The sequence below is a fragment of the Symphalangus syndactylus genome, chromosome 18 (genome assembly GCF_028878055.3).
Source record: "Symphalangus syndactylus isolate Jambi chromosome 18, NHGRI_mSymSyn1-v2.1_pri, whole genome shotgun sequence".
Classification (NCBI taxonomy): domain Eukaryota; kingdom Metazoa; phylum Chordata; class Mammalia; order Primates; family Hylobatidae; genus Symphalangus; species Symphalangus syndactylus.
The window spans coordinates 67813814-67832795 of record NC_072440.2 but is presented as its reverse complement, the minus strand read 5'-3'; the positions used below and the strand labels follow the sequence as shown (position 1 = coordinate 67832795).

The following is an 18982-nucleotide window of genomic DNA, read 5'->3' as shown; positions in this document are numbered from 1 at the left end:
GGACCCGGGAGGCAGAGGTTGTAGTGAGCCGAGATCGCACCACTGCACTTCAGCCTGGGAGACAGAGTGAGACTCTTCAGCCCCCTCCACCAAAAACAAACAAAAAAACAAAACAAACAAAAAAAACAAATTCTAGTTCTGCCTTTGGTATTCACCAGTTCTATGGACCAGGGCAAGTGATTTGTCCTTTCCTGATCTCCTCCCCTTTCCTGGCTGTAAAATGGGGCTAATTTCCTCCAACAAGTACCTGACATAAGGAATATACTTGATAAATATTTACCAAATGAATCAATGTCTGCTTTTCTAATTTATGGCCCTTGTGAGGGTCAAAAGAGTCTTTTTTTTTTTTTTTTTTCTGAGACAGAGTCTCACTCTGTCACCCAGGCTGAGTGCAGTGGTGCAATTTTAGCTCACTGCAACCTCTGCCTCCCAGGTTCAAATGATTCTCATGCCTCAGCCTCCCAAGTAGCTGGAATTGCAGGTGTGCACCACCACGCCTGGCTGATTTTTGTATTTTTAGTAGAGATGGGGTTTCGCCATGTTGTCTAGGCTGATCTCAAACTCCTGGCCTCAAGTGATCCGCCCACCTCAGCCTGCCAAAGTGCTGGGATTACAGGCATGAGCCCCCCGGCCAAAACAGTCATGTTTGCGACAGGCTCCCATAGAAGGTGAAGTGCTACATAGATGAAAGTTGTATTGATAGGAATGCTGTCCTTCATAAATTACTCTCATCCTATGTTTGTATAAAAATGTAGAGATGTCATTTACAATAGCAAAACTTGGAACCAACCCAAATCCCCATCAATGATAGACTGGATAAAGAAAATGTGGCACATATACACCATGGAATACTATGCAGCCATAGAAAAGAATGAGTTCATGTCCTTTGCAGGGACCTGGATGAAGCTGGAAGCCATCATTCTCAGCATTCTGACACAGGGACAGAAAAGTAAACACCACATATTCTCACTCATAACCGGGAGTTGAACAGTGAGAACACATGGACACGGGGAGGGGAACATCACACACTGGGGTCTGTCGGAAGGTGGGGGCAAGGGGAGGGAGAGCATTAGGACAAATACCTAATGCATGTGGGGCTTAAGACCTAGATGACGGGTTGATAGGTGCAGCAGACCACCATGGCACATGTATACCTGTGTAACAAACCTGCACGTTCTGCACATGTATCCCAGAACTTAAAATAATAAATAATAAATAAATAAATGTAGTGATGTGATGTTCAGTGATGGGAGAATGGCTTCCAGGCCTCCTTTTTAATTGTTATTTTTAAAATTACATTAGAAGTGTCCTTGTAGTAGCATTTATTTAACATTTCTCAAGGGAAACTTTAAATGGCAAAGAATCAGGCCAGTAGGAAAATGAAACAATGTCAGGTCTCAGAGTGACAGCCTCATCTCTGAAAGTGAACACTGCATTAATAGAGGCTTCTGTTTGATGGGCAGCAGCTGACATTTGTGATGTTGAGCATCGTCTGAGTGGCACCATCTGACCAGCTTTGATGGCTTTTGAGAGTATAAGTGAGCCTGGGGGACAAAAGTCTGTGCAGCTCAATTGGTAAGACATGGAAGGGGCTGGGAGTAGGTAGGTGGGCCTGGCTCTGGTGGCTCAGTGCCCTGTGGGGCCCCAGCCTATGCATGTGGAACAGGGAGGTACCATCCCTACTTTTCCATCACATCTTAAATGGCTGTCCATGTGAGACATTGCTAAGGTAAGTCCTCAGGATGTGGTAGTTAGGATGAACAAGCTGAGCTTCCTTCTTTCCTTCCACCTAGGAGGCTCCTAACAGTGTCCCCTTGACCTGAGAGGTAGAAGAACTGAAAACTGCTTTTTCTCCTGTCTGTGTCTCTTAAACACTGCCCTTCCTACCCTCTGACATGCCTTCTGTGGCCAGTGCCCAAGTACACCAGCAGGTTTTTAGTCAAAAACCACAGAAAACCAAACCTGGATATTTTAAGCAAAAAAGCTCATATATATGCAGAAGGGATCTTGGGTAGCTCACGGAATCTCCGGAAAGGCAGGAAAATATAGCTCTCAGAAAAGAGGTGAGAACAAGGGAGGCTGGACAGCGAGCTCTGTGGACAAAGTCATGCCACAGAACCACCCCAGAGAGGACACTGATACCTGGGCACTGCATGTTGATGCCACCTGGGCACTGCTGCCTCTGCTGCCCCTAAGAACTAGTCATTGTTGCTGCTATCATTGCCAGGAAATAATTCTCATTCCTGTTTTTTTAAATAAAAACTTTAACCAAAGTCTAATATGCATAGAAAAAAGTAGACCAATAAGTGTATAGCTCAGTGAATGTTCATAAAATGAACACCCTGAATAACCACTACCCCGATGAAGAAATAAAACATGACCACCCTGGGCCAGGCGCAGTGGCTCACACCTGTAATCCCAGCACTTTGGGAGGCCGAGGCAGACGGATCACAAGGTCAAGAGATCAAGACCATCCTGGCCAACATGGTGAAACCCTGTCTCTACTAAAAATACAAAAATTAGCGGGGTGTGGTGGTATGTGCCTGTAGTCCCAGCTACTTGGGAGGCTGAGGCAGGAGAATTGCTTCAACCCGGGAGGCGAGGTTGTCATGAGCTGAGATCACAGCACTGCACTTTAGCCTGGTGACAGAGAGAGACTTTGTCTCAAAGAAAAAACAAAAGGGCCGGGCATGGTGGCTTATGCCTGTAATCCCAGCACTTTGGGAGGCTGAGGTGGGCAGATCACGAGGTCAAGAGATAGAGACCATCCTGGCTAACACAGTGAAACCCCGTCTCTACTAAAAATACAAAAAATTTAGCCAGATGTGGTGGCGGGTGCCTGTGGTCCCAGCTACTCGGGAGGCTGAGGCAGGAGAATGGCGTGAACCTGGGAGGCGGAGCTTGCAGTGAGCCAAGATCGCACCACTGCACTCCAGCCTGGGCAACAGAGCAAGACTTCTTCTCAAAAAAAAAAAAAAAAAAAATACAAAAATTAGCTGGGCGCAGTAGTGCACGGCTGTTTTTGCTCAACATTATATTTATGAGATTTTTTCCAGGTTTTTTTGTTTGTTCGCTTTTTGTTTTTGTAGAGACAGGGTCTAGCTCTGTCACCTAGGCTAGAGTACAGTGGTACGATCATAGTTCACTGTAGCTTCAAACTCCTGGGCTCAAAGGAGCCTCTGCCTTAGACTCACAAGTAGCTGGGTCTACAGGCACATGTCAACATGCCTGGCTAACTTTTTCTTATTTTTATAGAGACAGGTTTTGCTTTGTTTCCCAGGCTGGTCTCGAACGTCTAGCTTCAAGCAGTCCTCCTGCCATGGTCTCCCAAAGTGTTGGGATTATAGGTGTGAGCCACTGCCTCTTCCAGGTTCTTATATGTAACTAACTCATTTGTTTTAATTGCTGTATTATATTCCGCCATTTGGATGAACCACAAAATGGATAAACCACCATTTGTCTGTCCATTCTAGTGTATATGGACCTGCAAGTTGTTTTCAGATTTTGGCTTTTAGGAATAATGTTGTGAACATTTTGGTACCTGCCTTCTGGTAAGCATATGTACACATTTCTAATGCCGAAATCCATAGGAGTAAAATTGCTTAATCATGAGACACATATACATTCACTGATAACTGACGAGGTTGAGTGCTTTTTCATATGTTTATCAGCCATTTGGGTATCTTCCTTTGTGAAGTGCCTACTCAAGTTTTTTACTCATTTTAAATTGGTTCATTTCCTAGTATAAAGGTTCCCCAAAAAATTAAAAATAGAACTACCATATGATCCAGGAATCCTACTTTTGGACATTTATCCAAAAGAACTGAAATTAGGATCTCAAAGATACTAGCACTGCCATGTTCATTGCAGCATTATTCACAGTACCCACCTAAATGTCCATCGACGGATGGATGGATCTAAAATTATTGGCCGGGGACGGTGGCTCACGCCTGTAAACCCAGCACTTTGGGAGGCCAAGGTGAGAGGATCACCTGGGGTCAGAAGTTTCAGACCAGCCTGGCCATCATAATGAAACCCCGTCTCTACTAAAAATACAAACATTAGCTGAGCATACTGGTGGGCACCTATAATCCCAGCTACTCGGGAGGCTGAGGCAGGAGAATCGTTTGAACCCAGGAGGCAGAGATTGCTGTGAGCCAAGATCGTGCCATTGCACTCCAGCCTGGGTGACAGAGAGAGACTCCATCTCAAAAAAAAAAAAAAAAAAAAAATATATATATATATATATATATATATATGTGTGTGTGTATACATGTATACACAATGGGGAGGTAGCCTTAAAAAGATAGGAAATCGGCTGGTCATGGTGGCTCATGCCTGTAATCCCAGTACTTTGAGAGGCCGAGGCAGGCGGATCATGAGATCAGGAGTTTGAGACCAGCCTGGCAAACATAGTGAAACCCTGTCTCTACTAAAAATACAAAAATTAGCCAGGCTCTTGTGGACTTCAGCACCTTGATTATGGGCATCTAGCCTCCAGAAGTGTGAGATAATAAATTTCTGGGTTTTTCTGTTTTTTGGGTTTTTTTTTTTTTTTTTTTTTTTTTTTTTTTTTTTTTTTTTTTTTGAGATGGAGTCTCCCTCTGTCACCCAGGCTGGAGTGCAGTGGCACAATCTCGCTTGGCTCACTGCAAACTCTGCCTCCCAGGTTCAAGTGATTCTCGTGTCTCAGCCTTCCAAGTAGCTGGGACTACAGGCGTGTGCCACCATGCCCGACTAATTTTTGTATTTTTAGTAGAGACGAGATTTCACCATGTTCCCCAGGCTAGTCTCAAACTCCTGACTTCAAGTGATTTGACCACCTCGGCCCCCCAAAGTCCTGGGATTACAGGCGCGAGCCACCACACCCAGCCTGGAGTTTGCTTTTAAAGCTAATTTTTATAAAGTATAAAAGTATAACATACATGCAGAAAAACTGGTCAATTACGAGAATGCAACTAGTGAATTTTCAAGGAGTGAGCACCTCCCCTTATTTTGAATTTATTTCCCTCCACTTATTGTTAACAAACAGTGGCTTGTCATTTACAGGCCTGTGTCCTTCCCAAGCTAGACCACTGAGGCCAGAAAGATGTGTCTTATTTATTTTTGTATCTACTCCCTCCCCAGTTTCTAGCACAATTCCTTTATATAGCAGCCCACAGGAAGTGCTTGCTGAATTAGAATGCAGAAGGTTGGATGGGAATTTCACAGTGAATCAGGGTCACCTTGAGCTTGCGTTGAATAGAAGTTCCATATAAGGCTAAGTACTTTGCTCCAGAGGGGTACCTTTTGGTCTTTCTGTATTCAGATTTGCTGCCCTGTCAATATATATATATATATATATATATATATATATATATATATATATATATTTTTTTTTTTTTTTTCCCTTGGACATTTTTGGGGAAGGTCTTCTGGAAAACATAACCCAAGGCAGGGATTAAAGAACTAATGCTGTAATACCAGCATTTTGGGTGCCTCACGGCACGGTGTCTCATGCCTGTAATCCCAGCACTTTGGGTGGCCGAAGCGGGCGGATCACGAGGTCAGGAGATTGAGACCATCCTGACTAACACTGTGAAACCCTGTCTCTACTAAAGACACAAAAAATTAGCCAGGCGTGGTGGCGGGCACCTGTAGTCCCAGCTACTTGGGAGGCGGAGGCAGGAGAATCACTTGAACCCGGGAGGTGGAGGTTGCAGTGAGCCGAGATCGCGCCACTGCACTCCAGCCTGGGCAACAGAGTGAGACTCCATCTCAAATAAATAAGTAAATAAATAAATGAAAAATAAAGAGCTGACACTTTGGGAGGTGCAATCCCAGGGCAGTGAAGGAGCAGTGGCAAGTGGCAGAGGAGAGATCAAAGTGACCACCCAGCTCATTCCCTTGCTGGATGAGACTTCACAGCGAGCTACAGAGACACGGCGGGTTGCTCAGCAAGCATGCTTGTGTGGCACATGGACTTTTCCAGAACATACGCAAGAAGAAAATACACCTCAGAGCCGTCCGTGGAGGGAAGAGTGGAGGGAGATTCATCTGACCTGTCCTTTTCATATCCTGTTTTCCACTGTGGCATTTCATGCAAGCCCAGAAGTGGAGGGACGGCATGACCCGGATGAGGCATCATCGAGAGAGACAAAGAAGGAGGTGGTCGAGGGAATCTGAGAAGGCGCACAAGGTTTGTGTCCAATACAGTCCACACCTTGCGCTACTCAGGTCTGCTCGTGCCCTCCCATGATACCAGCTCTCCTACTTCAATATGGGAATCTCCGTTTTCCTTGGAGAACAAAAACATCCTCATCCCTTCCCTGAGCAGGAAGGTACAAGTCCCATCAGTGACAGAAGCCATTTCCTGGTGCTGGCCCATTGGGGTTACCAGGAAGAATAAAGCAAGAAAGTTGTGAAACAAGGTCACCTGCTGCTGCCATGGCTGGTCCTGATGTGCTCGTTGTTACTCATCATTTCCCTCCTGCACTACCCACCCTAGACCCTCTCCACTCTCCGCCAGCACTCTGGTTGGTCTGTGATGTTTGTGCTGAGGGGTCTGCATGTGTTGTTGGCCTTGCTCATTATCAGCCTTTACCAATCATGGAAGTATTAAGAGATACCGGGGCTAGGCACAGTGGCTCATGTCTGTAATCCCAGCACTTTGGGAGGCCAAGGTGGGCAGATCACCTGAGGTCAGGGGTTCAAGACCAGCCTCACTAACATGGTGAAACCCCATCTCTACTAAAAATACAAAAATTAGCTGGGCGTGGTGACGGGCGCCTATAGTCCCAGCTACTCGGGAGGCTGAGACAGGAGAATCACTTGAACCCGGGAGGCGGAGGTTGCAGGAAGCTGAGATAGCGCCATTGTACTCCAGCCTGGGTGACAAGAGTGAAACTCCGTCTCAAAAAATAAAAAAATAAATAAAAATAAGAGATATCCCAAGGAGTCCTCTGGGTTTTATTCCAGACATTCTCCTCCCATTTCCAAATGGGCCACTCACCTAATTCCTCATGGCAATTAGGATCAGTGACCCCTGGCAGTAGAGTCACTCCCCTGGCAGTGCATCACTCCCCTCTTTGTTGGTCACTGGCATGAGGAGCCATAGGTGGCCAAGTGGTTGTGGCAGTGTCCAGATCAGTGGAATCCTTGTTTCACATTCCTCCCTTACCCCAGGACTAGATAGATCCTCTAACCCAGCTGATCCCAAGTATGTGAGGATGGGAAGCACACAGCTTGCAAAGGGCAACCATGCGTGATGGTGAGCAGGGCCACTCCTGGACCTGTCTGCTGTAGCTGTGGGGGACATGGCACCAGATATCAGTTGTCAGCTCAAGGCATCCTGGAGGACAGAGGCTCAAACCTGAGGGGCATTTCTCCCTCGGTGTCCCCGCTAAGCCAGTAGGCCATTCCATTGTTTTGTCAGGCTCACTGCCCACTAGCGCATCTGGGTTCCTGTGATTCCAGTGAATTTATGGCCAGGAGTCATTGGCACAGCTGCTAGGCTGAAATGGGCCGCTTTGTATAAGGCTGTGTTGAATGGAAGTCCAGGCCAGCACATGAGGCATTCAGTAACTTTGGACCATGGTGCTACTGCAGGCACTACAGGCAGGGAAGGCAACCTCATTACCAAAAAACGCTTCCATTTCATGAAGGATAAATTATGTATCCCTTCAAGGTGGAAGAGGTCTGATGTAGTTAGTGGCTGTCTGGCTCTTCCCAAGGATGGGCCATATCAAGGAAGGTTCCATGTTGGTTTCTACTGCTGGTAGATCGAGCACTCAGTGGAGACGCGAGATGAGCCTTGGTGCTGGGGAGGCAAAAGAGGAAGAAAAGCAAGGGGAGGATGCAATGTAACATGAGGCTTCAAGGCCTGGCGACCACTTTGCAGCAAACTGTAAGGCTCACAGAGGCCACTTGTGTTCTCTGGGCTCATGGACTTCTCTGGAAGGTTTGCAGAGATAACTTGGAGAGATCTGCAGGGGGGATAAATGAAGAGCATTTCCTGGCCTGGTTCCCATCCACTTCCCATTTCCCACTGCTCATTGTTTAACCTGTGAGTCACTAACCCTTCCATACTGTGGGTTGCAAAAATCCAGCTTCTTGGTGACCACTCAGGAAACCAGACTGCATACTCTGAGATGCAGTACTACTCCCAAGCCCAAAAATGCAGGGGCGACTTGGCTTAAATGGAGGAGGGAGAGAGGGGACGGAGGAGGTGCACAATTCTGAGTTGGTGTAGAGGGTTTGGATCCAATACAACTATGTTAGTCGCTAACCATAGATGGTCTCCATGGCCCAAAAAGCAATACATTAACTATTACAGGCTTCCAAGTTCTGATAGCTGGAATCCTTGACAGAGGTGAGAGTGTGACTGGGATCATTGCGAGTATTATTTTGTTGAGAATCGGTGTAGTTAACTGAGTGGGCTGTTGGTTGTGGTAAATTCTCTTGCAGTTAAATTGTACTGCAGATGTTTAGTATTTTGTTTATATTTGTTCTAAATACATCAGATATCAAAGTAATGCCTCAAAACATGTCTCCTTAAAAATGGCAGAAGATACATTATCATTTTTTTCTGAGACGGAGTCTAGCTCTGTCACCCAGGCTAGAGTGCAGTGGTGCGATCTCCGCTCACTGCAACCATCACCTCTTGGGTTCAAACGATTCTCCTGCCTCAGCCTCCTGAATAGCTGGGATTACAGACATGCACCACCACACCCATTTAATTTTTGTATTTTTAGTGGAGATGGGGTTTCACCATGTTGGCCAGGCTGGTCTCGAACTCCTGGCCTCAAGTGATCTGCCCACCTCAGTGCTGGGATAATAGGCATGAGCCATCATGCCCAGCCACATTATCATGTATTTTGGATATGAGCCCTGATAAAACTGGGAGGCCTTAGGACATGGCCGGTAGTGAGGCCACTGAAGCTGCTTAGGGCTCAGTGAGACCAGATGGTTCTGGAATATTGCACACCTCCATAGGCTCTTGGGGGAGAGGAGTTACCACTGCAGCTTGCAGGGCCCAGGTCCATAGTGTACTGTGAGCAGGGCTTTAACTTTGCCACCGTCTGGACTATTGGACTTCCCTGGAAGGTTAACCTTCATAGAGAGGGTTACCTCAGCCAGTACTCACAATGGGAGAAACAAAATCATTTATTTACAACATGAGCAGGTGCACTACTCCCAAACAACAATCTGAATTTTAGGATACGTCCCTAAATTTTAGACCCTTTCAGGACTGAGTTTGAAGCCATTGAAAATTTTTAAAAACTAAATAAAAAGGATAAAAATAATACCTTGGCTACAGGTTAAAAATGGATTGAACATAAAATATCTAAATGAAAGAGAAGAGCAGAGCTAAATTCGAAGACTAGCAAATGTATCAGATCTTGATAATTCTAAGGGTTGTTATCCCCCACATGTATATATTTCACTGTATAATTCCTTCCAAATAATGTAGAAAGATAAAACTGAAAAGTTAAAGTAAGAGGCTGAGTGTGGTTGGTGGCTCATGCCTATAATCCTAGCACTTTGGAAGGTCAAGTTGGGAGGATAACTTGAGCTCAGGAGTTCGAGACCAGCCTAGGCAACATAGTGAGACCTTGTCTCTACCAAAAAAAATATATATATATATTAGCTGGGCATGGTGGCACATGCGTATGGTCCCAGTTACTTGGGAGGCTGAGACAGGAGGATTGTTTGAGCGCAGGAGTTCAAGGCTGCAGTGAGCTATGATTGCACCATTGCACTCCAGCCTGGGCAACAGAGTGAGACTCTTATTTCAAAAAAAAAAAATTAAAATAAAACCCTTAATAAAAAGTAGCCCTAACTAGAATAAGTAAAGGATCAATTTAGATTTGGATGCTGGGTGACTAGAAAAACTAATTTGCTATATTTTCATTTTCCGAAGTGCTCATGTTACTTATTCATATCTACCTGCTCTTGTTTCATTTTTATCAACTTCTATTCTTCTATTTCATTAAATTGTTTCCTTTTTTTTCTTCTCTCTCTCTCTTTTTTTTTTTTTTTTGGAGACAGGGTCTTAACTCTGGAATGCCTGGCTAATTTTTGTGGGTTTTGTAAAGACAGGGTTTCACCATGTTGCCCAGACTGGTCTTGAGCTCCTGGCCTCAAGTGATCTCCCACTTCAGCCTCCCAAAGTGCTGGGATTACAGGCATGAACCACTGCGCCCCAGCCTATCCCTCCTTTTACTGATGTTATTCCTTTATCTTTGAGAATCCTAAACCTATTTATATTAAATACTTTTCATATTGTTATGGCTGAAGCGATTCTTCTTCTTCTTTTTTTTTTTTTTCTTTTGGAGACAGAGTTTCATCTTGCTTTGTTGACCAGGCTGGAGTGCAGTGGTATGATCTCAGTTCACTGCAACCTCCATTTCCCAAGTGCAAGCAATTCTTGTGCCTCAGCCTCCCGAGTAGCTGGGACTACAGGTGTGCACCACCATGCCCAGCTAATTTTTGGTATTTTTATTTTTTTATTATTTATTTATTTATTTCGAGTCATAGTCTCGCTCTGTTACCCAGACTGGAGTGCGGTGGCATGATCTCGTGGCACGATCTCAGCTCACTGCAACCTCCACCTCCCAGGTTCAAGTGATTTTCATGCCTCAGCCTTCTGAGTAGCTGGAATTACAGTTACACACCACCATGCCCAGCTAATTTTTATATTTTTAGTGGAGATGGGGTTTCACCATGTTGTCCAGGCTGGGCTCGAACTCCTGACCTCAAGAGATCCGCCCACCTCGGCCTTCCAAAGTGCTGGGATTACAGGTGTGAGCCACCATCCCTGGCCTGAAGTGATTCATCTTCTAAGCATTGACTTCATTGGCTTCTTTATTAGCACTGGTTTTCTTCACAGGTTTTGAATTTTGGTTTTTAGGCTCATCTCGACTGGGAGGTCTTCCCTCCCTCCCTCCCTCAGCCTCACTAACTCTTTGTCTAGTGATTTTTAAAATGTCTTTTCTTAGTCCCGTGGAGAGTCCCGTCTAGAACCAGATCCTATGATGGGGGCTTGGGACTTCTGCCCTTGAGTGACATTGGGAATATCTCCAATCCAATCCCTGACCCTGGAGGCAAATGAGTTCAGGTTCTGGCTACAAGACTTTGCTCTCAGCTGTGACCCTGGGAAGGTGATAGCAGCATTAAATTGTTAAAATTTTGAAATAACTTAGATTTTCAGAAAAGTTAGAAACATAGTGCAGACAGTTCCTATATACTCTTCACTTAGCTCCCCTTAATGTTAACATCTTACCTCGCCAAAGTACAATTCTCAAAACTAGGAAACTAACGTCATTATAATACTATTGACTAAACTCCAAACATTATTCAAATTTCATTAGTCTTTTCTTTTCTATTTTATAATTCAATCCAAGATTCTATGTTGCATTTAGTGATTTTTCTGTGTCCATATGGACACTCTATCACCCGAGTTGGAATGCAGTGGCATGATTATGGCTGACTGTAACCTCTACTTCCTGGGCCCAAGCAATCCTCTCACCTCAGCTCCTGAGTAGGTGGGACTACAGGTGCACACCACCTCACCTGACTAATTAAAAAAATTTTTTTTTTGTAGAAATGGGTCTTCCTATGTTGCCCATGCTGGTCTTGAACTCCTGGCCTCAAATGACCCACCTTGGCCTCCTAAATTGCTGAGATTACAGGTGTGAGCCACCACGCCCAACCTAACTTCAAGAACTCTTGACCATCTCTGTTTCTTTCCTGATTTTAGGCCCACAATGTTCAATGTCTTAGTTTTAGGATGAGACTCTAAATCTTTTTTTTTTTTTTTTTTTTGAGATGGAGTCTCGCTCTGTTGCCCAGGCTGGAGTGCAGTGGCACGATCTTGGCTCATCACAACCTCCGTCTCCAGGGTTCAAGCGATTCTCCTGCCTCAGTCTCCTGAGTAGCTGGGACTACAGGCATGCACCACCATACCCGGCTAATTTTTGTATTTTTAGTAGAGACAGGGTTTCCCTATGTTGGCCAGGCTGCTCTCAAACTCCTGACCTCGTGATCCACCCGCCTCAGTCTCCCAAAGTGCTGGGATTATAGGTGTGAGCCACGATGCACGGCTGAGACTCTAAATCCTTAACGTAGCCTACAAGGTATTGAATTTAGTCCCTGCCTGATTTTCTTTTCCTTATTTTTTTTTTCAACTCCAGAAATATGCTTACCCACCTGCCTGATTATTTTGCTTCATTTTTCTCTCATTTGCTCTCTTGTTGTCCGCACTCTGGCCAAAGGACCTTTCTTTCTATTCCTTGGAAGCTGAGAACTGCTCCTCACCTGGCGGTCTTTGCCCCTGCTGCTCTCTCTGTCCAGAACACTGCCCATCCCCCTCTTATTTCTGAGCTAAGCCATAATGTCATTTTTGGTGAGTCACTACACTAACACCTGAACAATTTCTAGCCTAAAATGTCCTTAAATCTAAAAGTGTCAGGCTTCCAACAGGCATGCCCAGCTTCGCCAGTTTTCTAAATTAGAGTGACTGTCCTTTGAACAAAAGATACCAGCAGCTAAGAGTTGGGCTTTCCTTCAGCTACACGTCATCTTCTGTAAGGAATGTGCCCAAAGCACAAGGGAATTGGAAAAGACAATCACTGTTCAAAAAAAGACAAATGTCTTTTTTTTTTCTTTGAGATGGAGTTTCACTCTTGTTGCCCAGGCTGGAGTGCAATGGCGCGATCTTGGCTCATTGCAACCTCCGCCTCCCGGGTTCAAGTGATTCTCCTGCCTCAGCCTCCTGAGTAGCTGGGACTACAGGCACCCGCCACCACGCCCGGCTAATTTTTGTATTTTTCAGTAGAGACGGGGTTTCACCATGTTAGCCAGGCTGGTCACAATCTCCTGACCTCAAGTGATCCACCCGCCGCCTCCTCCCAAAATGCTGGGATTACAGGCGTGAGCCACCGCGCCCAGCTGACAAATGTCTGATTGAGTGTCGAGTCGTTTGACTTTAGAACTGATAGAAGAATCAAAAACATGACAGATGATGAACAGCCAGGGAAAATAAATGAGCATTAAAAGGTAGCAGAAAATTACCAAATGAGCTCCTGCCACTGGCAGTATTAAATGCTGGCCAATCACTCTTCCTTTTCTAATGCCCTTCATGGGAAAAGATTTATTATGTCGTAGGGGTTCTGAATTTCCTTCAAGTGTCTAAGGAGTGAGTTAGATCCAGTCATGATAGTTGGATCTCCGTTTTCCGACATTGATTTTAATTGGAAATGGCATACACTTTAGTCACCTACCCTTCCCTTATTTTGATACCATTACCTCCATCATCTTATAAGTCCCTTGTCATGAGGTTGCACTGTGTTTGCCCAGCCAATGCCTTCAACTAATCCATGTAGAGCCAGAGAATGGGGCATCCTTGCTCTGTAGATCTCATGATAGAACAAAAGGACAGCATCGGGGAGACACTAGCCCCAGGTGCCTCCCAGCAGGAGATGCCTCTACGTCTGCCCCCTCGGGCTCTGGGCCTCCAATTTCAGTTTTAGTGGCAGGATCCCAACCTGCTCCAACTCCGTAGTTCTTTTTTTTTGTTTGTTTTGAGACGGAGTCTTACTCTGTTACCCAGGCTGGAGTGCAGTGGCACCATTTTCGCTCACTGCAACCTCCGCCTCCCGGGTTCAAGTGATTCTCCTGCCCCAGCCTCCCAAGTAGCTGGGACTACACGTGCACGCTACCATGCCCGGCTAATTTTTGTATTTTTGTAAATGCCCAAGGGGTTCACCTTGCCCGCTGCCTAGACAGAGCCGATTCATCAAGACAGGGGAATTGCAATAGAGAAAGAGTAATTCACACAGAGTCTGCTGTGCAGGAGATGGGAGTTTTATTATTATTCAAATCAGTCTCCCTGAGCATTCGGGGAGCAGAGTTTTTGTTTTGTTTTGTTTTGTTTTGTTTTGTTTTGTTTGTTTGTTTGTGTTTGAGACGGGGTCTTGCTCTGTAGCCCAGGCTGGAGTGCAGTGGCGCGATCTTGGCTCACTGCAACCTCTGCCTCCCTGGTCCTGGTTTAAGCAATTCTCCTGCCTCAGCCTCCCGAGTAGCTGGGATTACAGGCAAGCCCCACTGTGCCCAGCTAATTTTTGTATTTTTAGTAGAGACGGGATTTCACCATGTTGGCCAGCTGGTCTTGAACTCCTGGCCTCAGGTGATCCGCCCATCTCGGCCTCCCAAAGTGCTGGGATTATAGGCGTGAGCCACCGCGCCCGGCCAAGGGGAGCAGAGTTTTTTAGGATAACTTGGTGGGTGGTGGGGGAACCAGTAAGCCAGGAGTGCTGATTGGTCAGGGATAAAATTATAGGGAATCAAAACTATCTTCTTGTACTGAGTCAGTTCCTAGGTGGGGGCCACAAGATCAGACGAGCCAATTTATCGATGTGGATGGTGCCAGCTGATCCATCAAGTGCAGGGTTTGCAAAATACCTCAAGCACTGCTCTTAGGAGCAGTTTAGGGAGGGTCAGAATCTTATAGCCTCCAAATGCATGACTCCTAAACCATAATTTCTAATCCTGTGGCTAATGTTACTCTAGTCCCCAGGCAAGAAGGAGGTCTGCTTCGGGAAAGGGCTGTTTCCATCTTTGTTTAAACTATAAACTACAAATTAAATTTCTCTCAAAGTTAATTCAGCCTATGCCCAGGAATGAACAAAGACAGCTTGGAGGTTAGAAGCAAGATGGAGTCAGTTAAGTTAGATCTCTTTCAGTCATAATTTTGCAAAAGCAGTTTCATTTCTAGTAGAGACAGGGCTTCACCACGTTGGCTCATGACCTCAAGTGATCCGCCCTCCTCGGTCTCCCAAAGTGCTGGGATTGCAGGTGTGAGCCACCGCGCATGGCCCCAACTCTGTGGTTCTAAGACTTAATGGAAAGAGTTTCGCAGAGTCCGAAGGCTGATCTGTCTTGAGAGACCCTGGGCAGTCGTTCTGCCATTTCATGGTGTCTGCAAGGCTTTAGACCACACCAGACACTCCCTGCACACGTGGCACCAGTGCAGGCTCCTGTCCCTCTGCCGCTCCCCACAGAGAGCCGTCATGGCCTTAGAGTCCTCCTCAACTAAGCCACGACCAGGCAGTTCCAATAGGCATCATCCCCCAACTTTGACTCCAGGGCCTCTCCCAGCTCTGAGGGTCTAAGATTCTGAGGATTTGCCTGGAGGGTTTCTTTAGTCTGGAGCCATTGAGACTAGGAGCCTCACCCCATTCCTTCTCTTACATCCTACAGAAATCAGGGTGAAATGGCCCACACGTGCCGTGGAACTATCAACCTGTCCACCGCGCACATTGACACGGAGGACTCTTGTGGTATCTTGCTGACCAGTGGGGCCAGGAGCTACCACCTCAAGGCCAGCTCAGAGGTGGACCGGCAGCAGTGGATCACCGCCCTGGAGCTGGCCAAGGCCAAGGCTGTCCGCGTGATGAACACTCATTCAGGTAGTGAGCACTTGGGACAGCGGGTGTGTATATGGTGGTGTCATGAGTCTGGAGGAAGTGGGAATTGCAAGCGGCTGGTGGGCAGTGGTGGCCAAGAGACCCAGGCCAGCCTGGATCAATCAAGAAGGTCAAGGTGCGTGCATGTTCTGTGCATCGTCAGCAGTGAGATGTTCAGCCATTCTGTCTGGCCAGCAGTTTTTGGTGGGCAGGAGCTGTGTGTGCCTTTCTTTGGGCTAGTCAAGACTTCAGCAGACCCTTCAGATGCTGCAATGGGTCAGGTCCAGAAGCAGCAGTCAGTCTGTGCCTCAAGCCAGCCTTTTCCCCAGGTTCCCCCATTGTGGAGAGTGAAACCATTTAGCCAGAGCTGCTGTCTTTGCCTATTAGGGAGGCCAGTTCAGATGTCCTGAGCAAGACATTTTGTTTCTTACTTTAATAAATTTATTTTATTTTTTGAGACAGAGTCTCACTCTGTTGCCCAGGCTGGAGTACAGTGGCATGATCTCAGCTCACTGCAACCTCTGCCTTCCATGTTCAAGCAATTATCCTGCCTTAGCCTCCCAAGTAGCTGGGATTATAGGCACACACCACCATGCCCCACTAATTTTTGTATTTTTAATACAGACAGGGTTTCATCATGTTGGCCAGGCTGGTCCCAAACTCCTGACCTCAGGTGATATGCCCACTTTGGCCTCCTGAAGTGCTGGGATTACAGGCGTGAGCCATCGCGCCCGGCCAATGAATTTATTTTTTAAATATGTAATGTTCGGCCGGGCACAGTGGCACATGCCTGTAATCCCAGCACTTTGAGAGGCTGAGGCAGGTGGATCACGAGGTCAGGAGTTTGAGACCAGCCTAGCCAACATGGTGAAACCCCGTCTCTACTAAAGATACAAAAAATTAGCTAGGCGTGGTGGTGCGTGCCTGTAATCCCAGCTACTCAAGAGGCTGAGGCAGGAGAATCGCTTGAACCTGGGAGGCGGAGGTTGCAGTAAGCCAAGATTGCACCAGGGTGAGACTCTGTCTCAAAAAAAAAAAAAAAAAAAAGTAATGTTTTAACATGACTCATAAACCAACAGCTTCTAAAGCCTACGCAGTGAGGTCTTGTCTTTGACTTCTGGTTCCCAGTCACCCACCCCATTCTCCTACCCAGAGGCAACCAGAGATACTTGTATCTTTACATATATATTCAAATAGGTACTTATTTCAAAATAACTGCATTCACCGCCTTCTTTATTTTCCATTTAGCAATATGTCTTGGAAATTTTCACTGTCAATATGTAAAAAGCCTCCTCCTTGTTCTTTAGACAATGTAGCATTTCATTGTATGGGTGGACCATAGTTTATTTAACCTATAGCTTGTTGATGAACATTTGGGTTGTTTTCCTTATTTTGTTGTGACATACTGTGCTGCCATGAGTAACCTTACCAGTACTTCATTTCATGCACATATGAGTATAAATGAAATTTATGTTCCAGGAAGCCGGCTTGCTGGGTCAATGGGCGCATACCTTTGTAATTCTTCAAGGTATTGTCAAACTGCCTTCCACAGGGGTTGTGCCATGGAATGTTAACAGGAGTGTGTGAGAACACACACCTCCCACAGCCCTGCCTGCCCAGAGCTACAGTAAATGTTTCTGATGGTTGAAAAATGTGTCTACACATGCAACTGTGATCCTTCTGAAGTCATTAGCGGAATGGTGTATTCCACAGACCTATGTGTTTGTCTGGGAGGCAGGGCTCCAGGTGAGAAGAGGGCACAGCCCCTGCTCTCCCGGACTGTCTTGGAGACTGGGTGGGGAGATGGTGAGTCCTGTGGAAGGAGTTCCGGCATTCAGCAGGATGAGAGCTAGTGATGTTGGTCCTTATGCCCCATCCCTGTCTCCCATGTTGGGGTCTGTCTCCTAGCTCTAGGGTCTCAGTGAGTATTAAAGAGCACTGAAAACCAGTCTGGCTTTCTCTTTTGTCTCACTCATTTGGAGCATGGGTCACCTGCTTGGTAATTGTTCTCCCTGAGGTCAGCACTCATGTAGCTCTCGTGTGTCAGCAATGATGCTGAGCTTGATGGGGGTCCCCCAGGTACCACTCCATCACCCAGTGAAGGAGGCAGGTGGGACCACCTCAGACATGGGCTGTGTTGGGACCCCCAGAAGGACCCGTGGCCTCTGTTTGTATGCCTGTGGGAAGCCACTGTGGCAAAAGCTGTGGCTGGTGGCACAGCTGGGCTCAGGGCACTCACACTGGCCAAGTGAGGATGCTCACTAGAGATCTAGCTTTCTCTTCCTGGTTTCGCTTTTCTGAGTATATATAAATGATAAATTGCTTTATTTTTTAGGACCTTCTTGAAAATAATGCAGCAGGTGGCAATCATGGGATTAGTCATCCTGGAACAGTTTTCCTGTGACAGCCAATGCGAGGGGTTTTTGCAGTTGGCGGGGTGGGGGGGTGGTGAGGGTGGGGAGTGGGGAAGTGCTTTTTAACTCAGCTGGGCAGTGCTAGAGATTGCTAGCCCAGACTTCATCTAGGGGAGATGGGGACCCCTGAGAGAGTAACCTTAGGCTCAGCTTCCTTCATTGTATGAGATGCAGCACATGTGCCAAGAGGGCAGCCTTCTGGGCAAGGGCGCAGAACAGAGACAAACGTCCAGGTACCATTCAAGGTAGGATTCCTCTCCTGTTGGCTTTTTGCAGCATGAATGAACCATGTATGTGAAGGAAAAGCCTTCAGACGGCTACTCTGTGTTTATAGAAAGATTGGGACCACCTCATTATGTCTCGGAAGATAGCCCTTTGATGGCCTTCTGTTAAAGACAAGGTCCTCCTCTCTAAGCTCTCAGGCTGATGTCTGAGAGTTGTGGTTTGTTACTTTTTGCCTGTCTTGGAGTCAGCTTAGGGCAGCCTTGAATGAGAGAAGATGGCCTAATGTCGCTCTCCTTGGGCCTGGCTGATGGTGGCCAGCTGGGTCAAGGACACAGATAGCACTTTAGGCAGGCCACTGTGGGTTATCCCGGAGCCTGTTTTATTTTCCTGAACTGAGAACCCTGTTTCATCCTGCTGGAAGCCTACGTCCTACTTCTACTTATCTCTTGAAATCACCTGCTACTCCCCAGCTCTTTTGCCATGCCCTAATCCAAGTACAGTCCCCTCCTACCTGGATGTCTATCAGGAGTTCGAGACCAGCCTGGCCAACATGGTGAAACCCCATCTCTGCTAAAAATACAAAAATTAGCCGGGTGTGGTGGCGCATGCCTGTAGTCCCAGCTACTTGGGAGGCTGAGGCAGGATAATCGCTTGAACCTGAGAGGCAGAGGTTGCCGTGAGCTGAGATCAGGCGACTGCACTCCAGCCTGGGCAACAGAGTGAAACTCTGTCTCAAAACATACAAACAAACAAAAAAAACAAAAAATCAACTCTTAGGTGCTATAAACCAACTAGACTTAGCAGACATATACAAAACACTCCACTCAACAACAGCAGATTATAATTTCTTTTCAAGTACACATGGAACATTTTTCAGGATAGACCATATGTTAGGCC

At 46.4% G+C, this 18982-nt stretch overlaps 1 protein-coding gene across 10 annotated transcripts in view; it reads left to right on the top strand.

The window, feature by feature from the left end:
- OSBP2 (oxysterol binding protein 2) overlaps positions 1 to 18982 on the top strand; it is a 215049-nt gene that overhangs the window by 31937 nt on the left and 164130 nt on the right. For all 10 annotated transcript variants that reach the window (XR_010117155.1, XM_063623527.1, XM_063623530.1 and 7 more), the window contains one exon: positions 15241 to 15449. Coding sequence is in view for 9 of the 10 variants with exons in the window: in XM_063623527.1 (XP_063479597.1) it covers positions 15241 to 15449 (209 nt within the window). In the remaining variant the exon portion in view is untranslated. The remainder of the gene's footprint in view (positions 1 to 15240; positions 15450 to 18982) is intronic.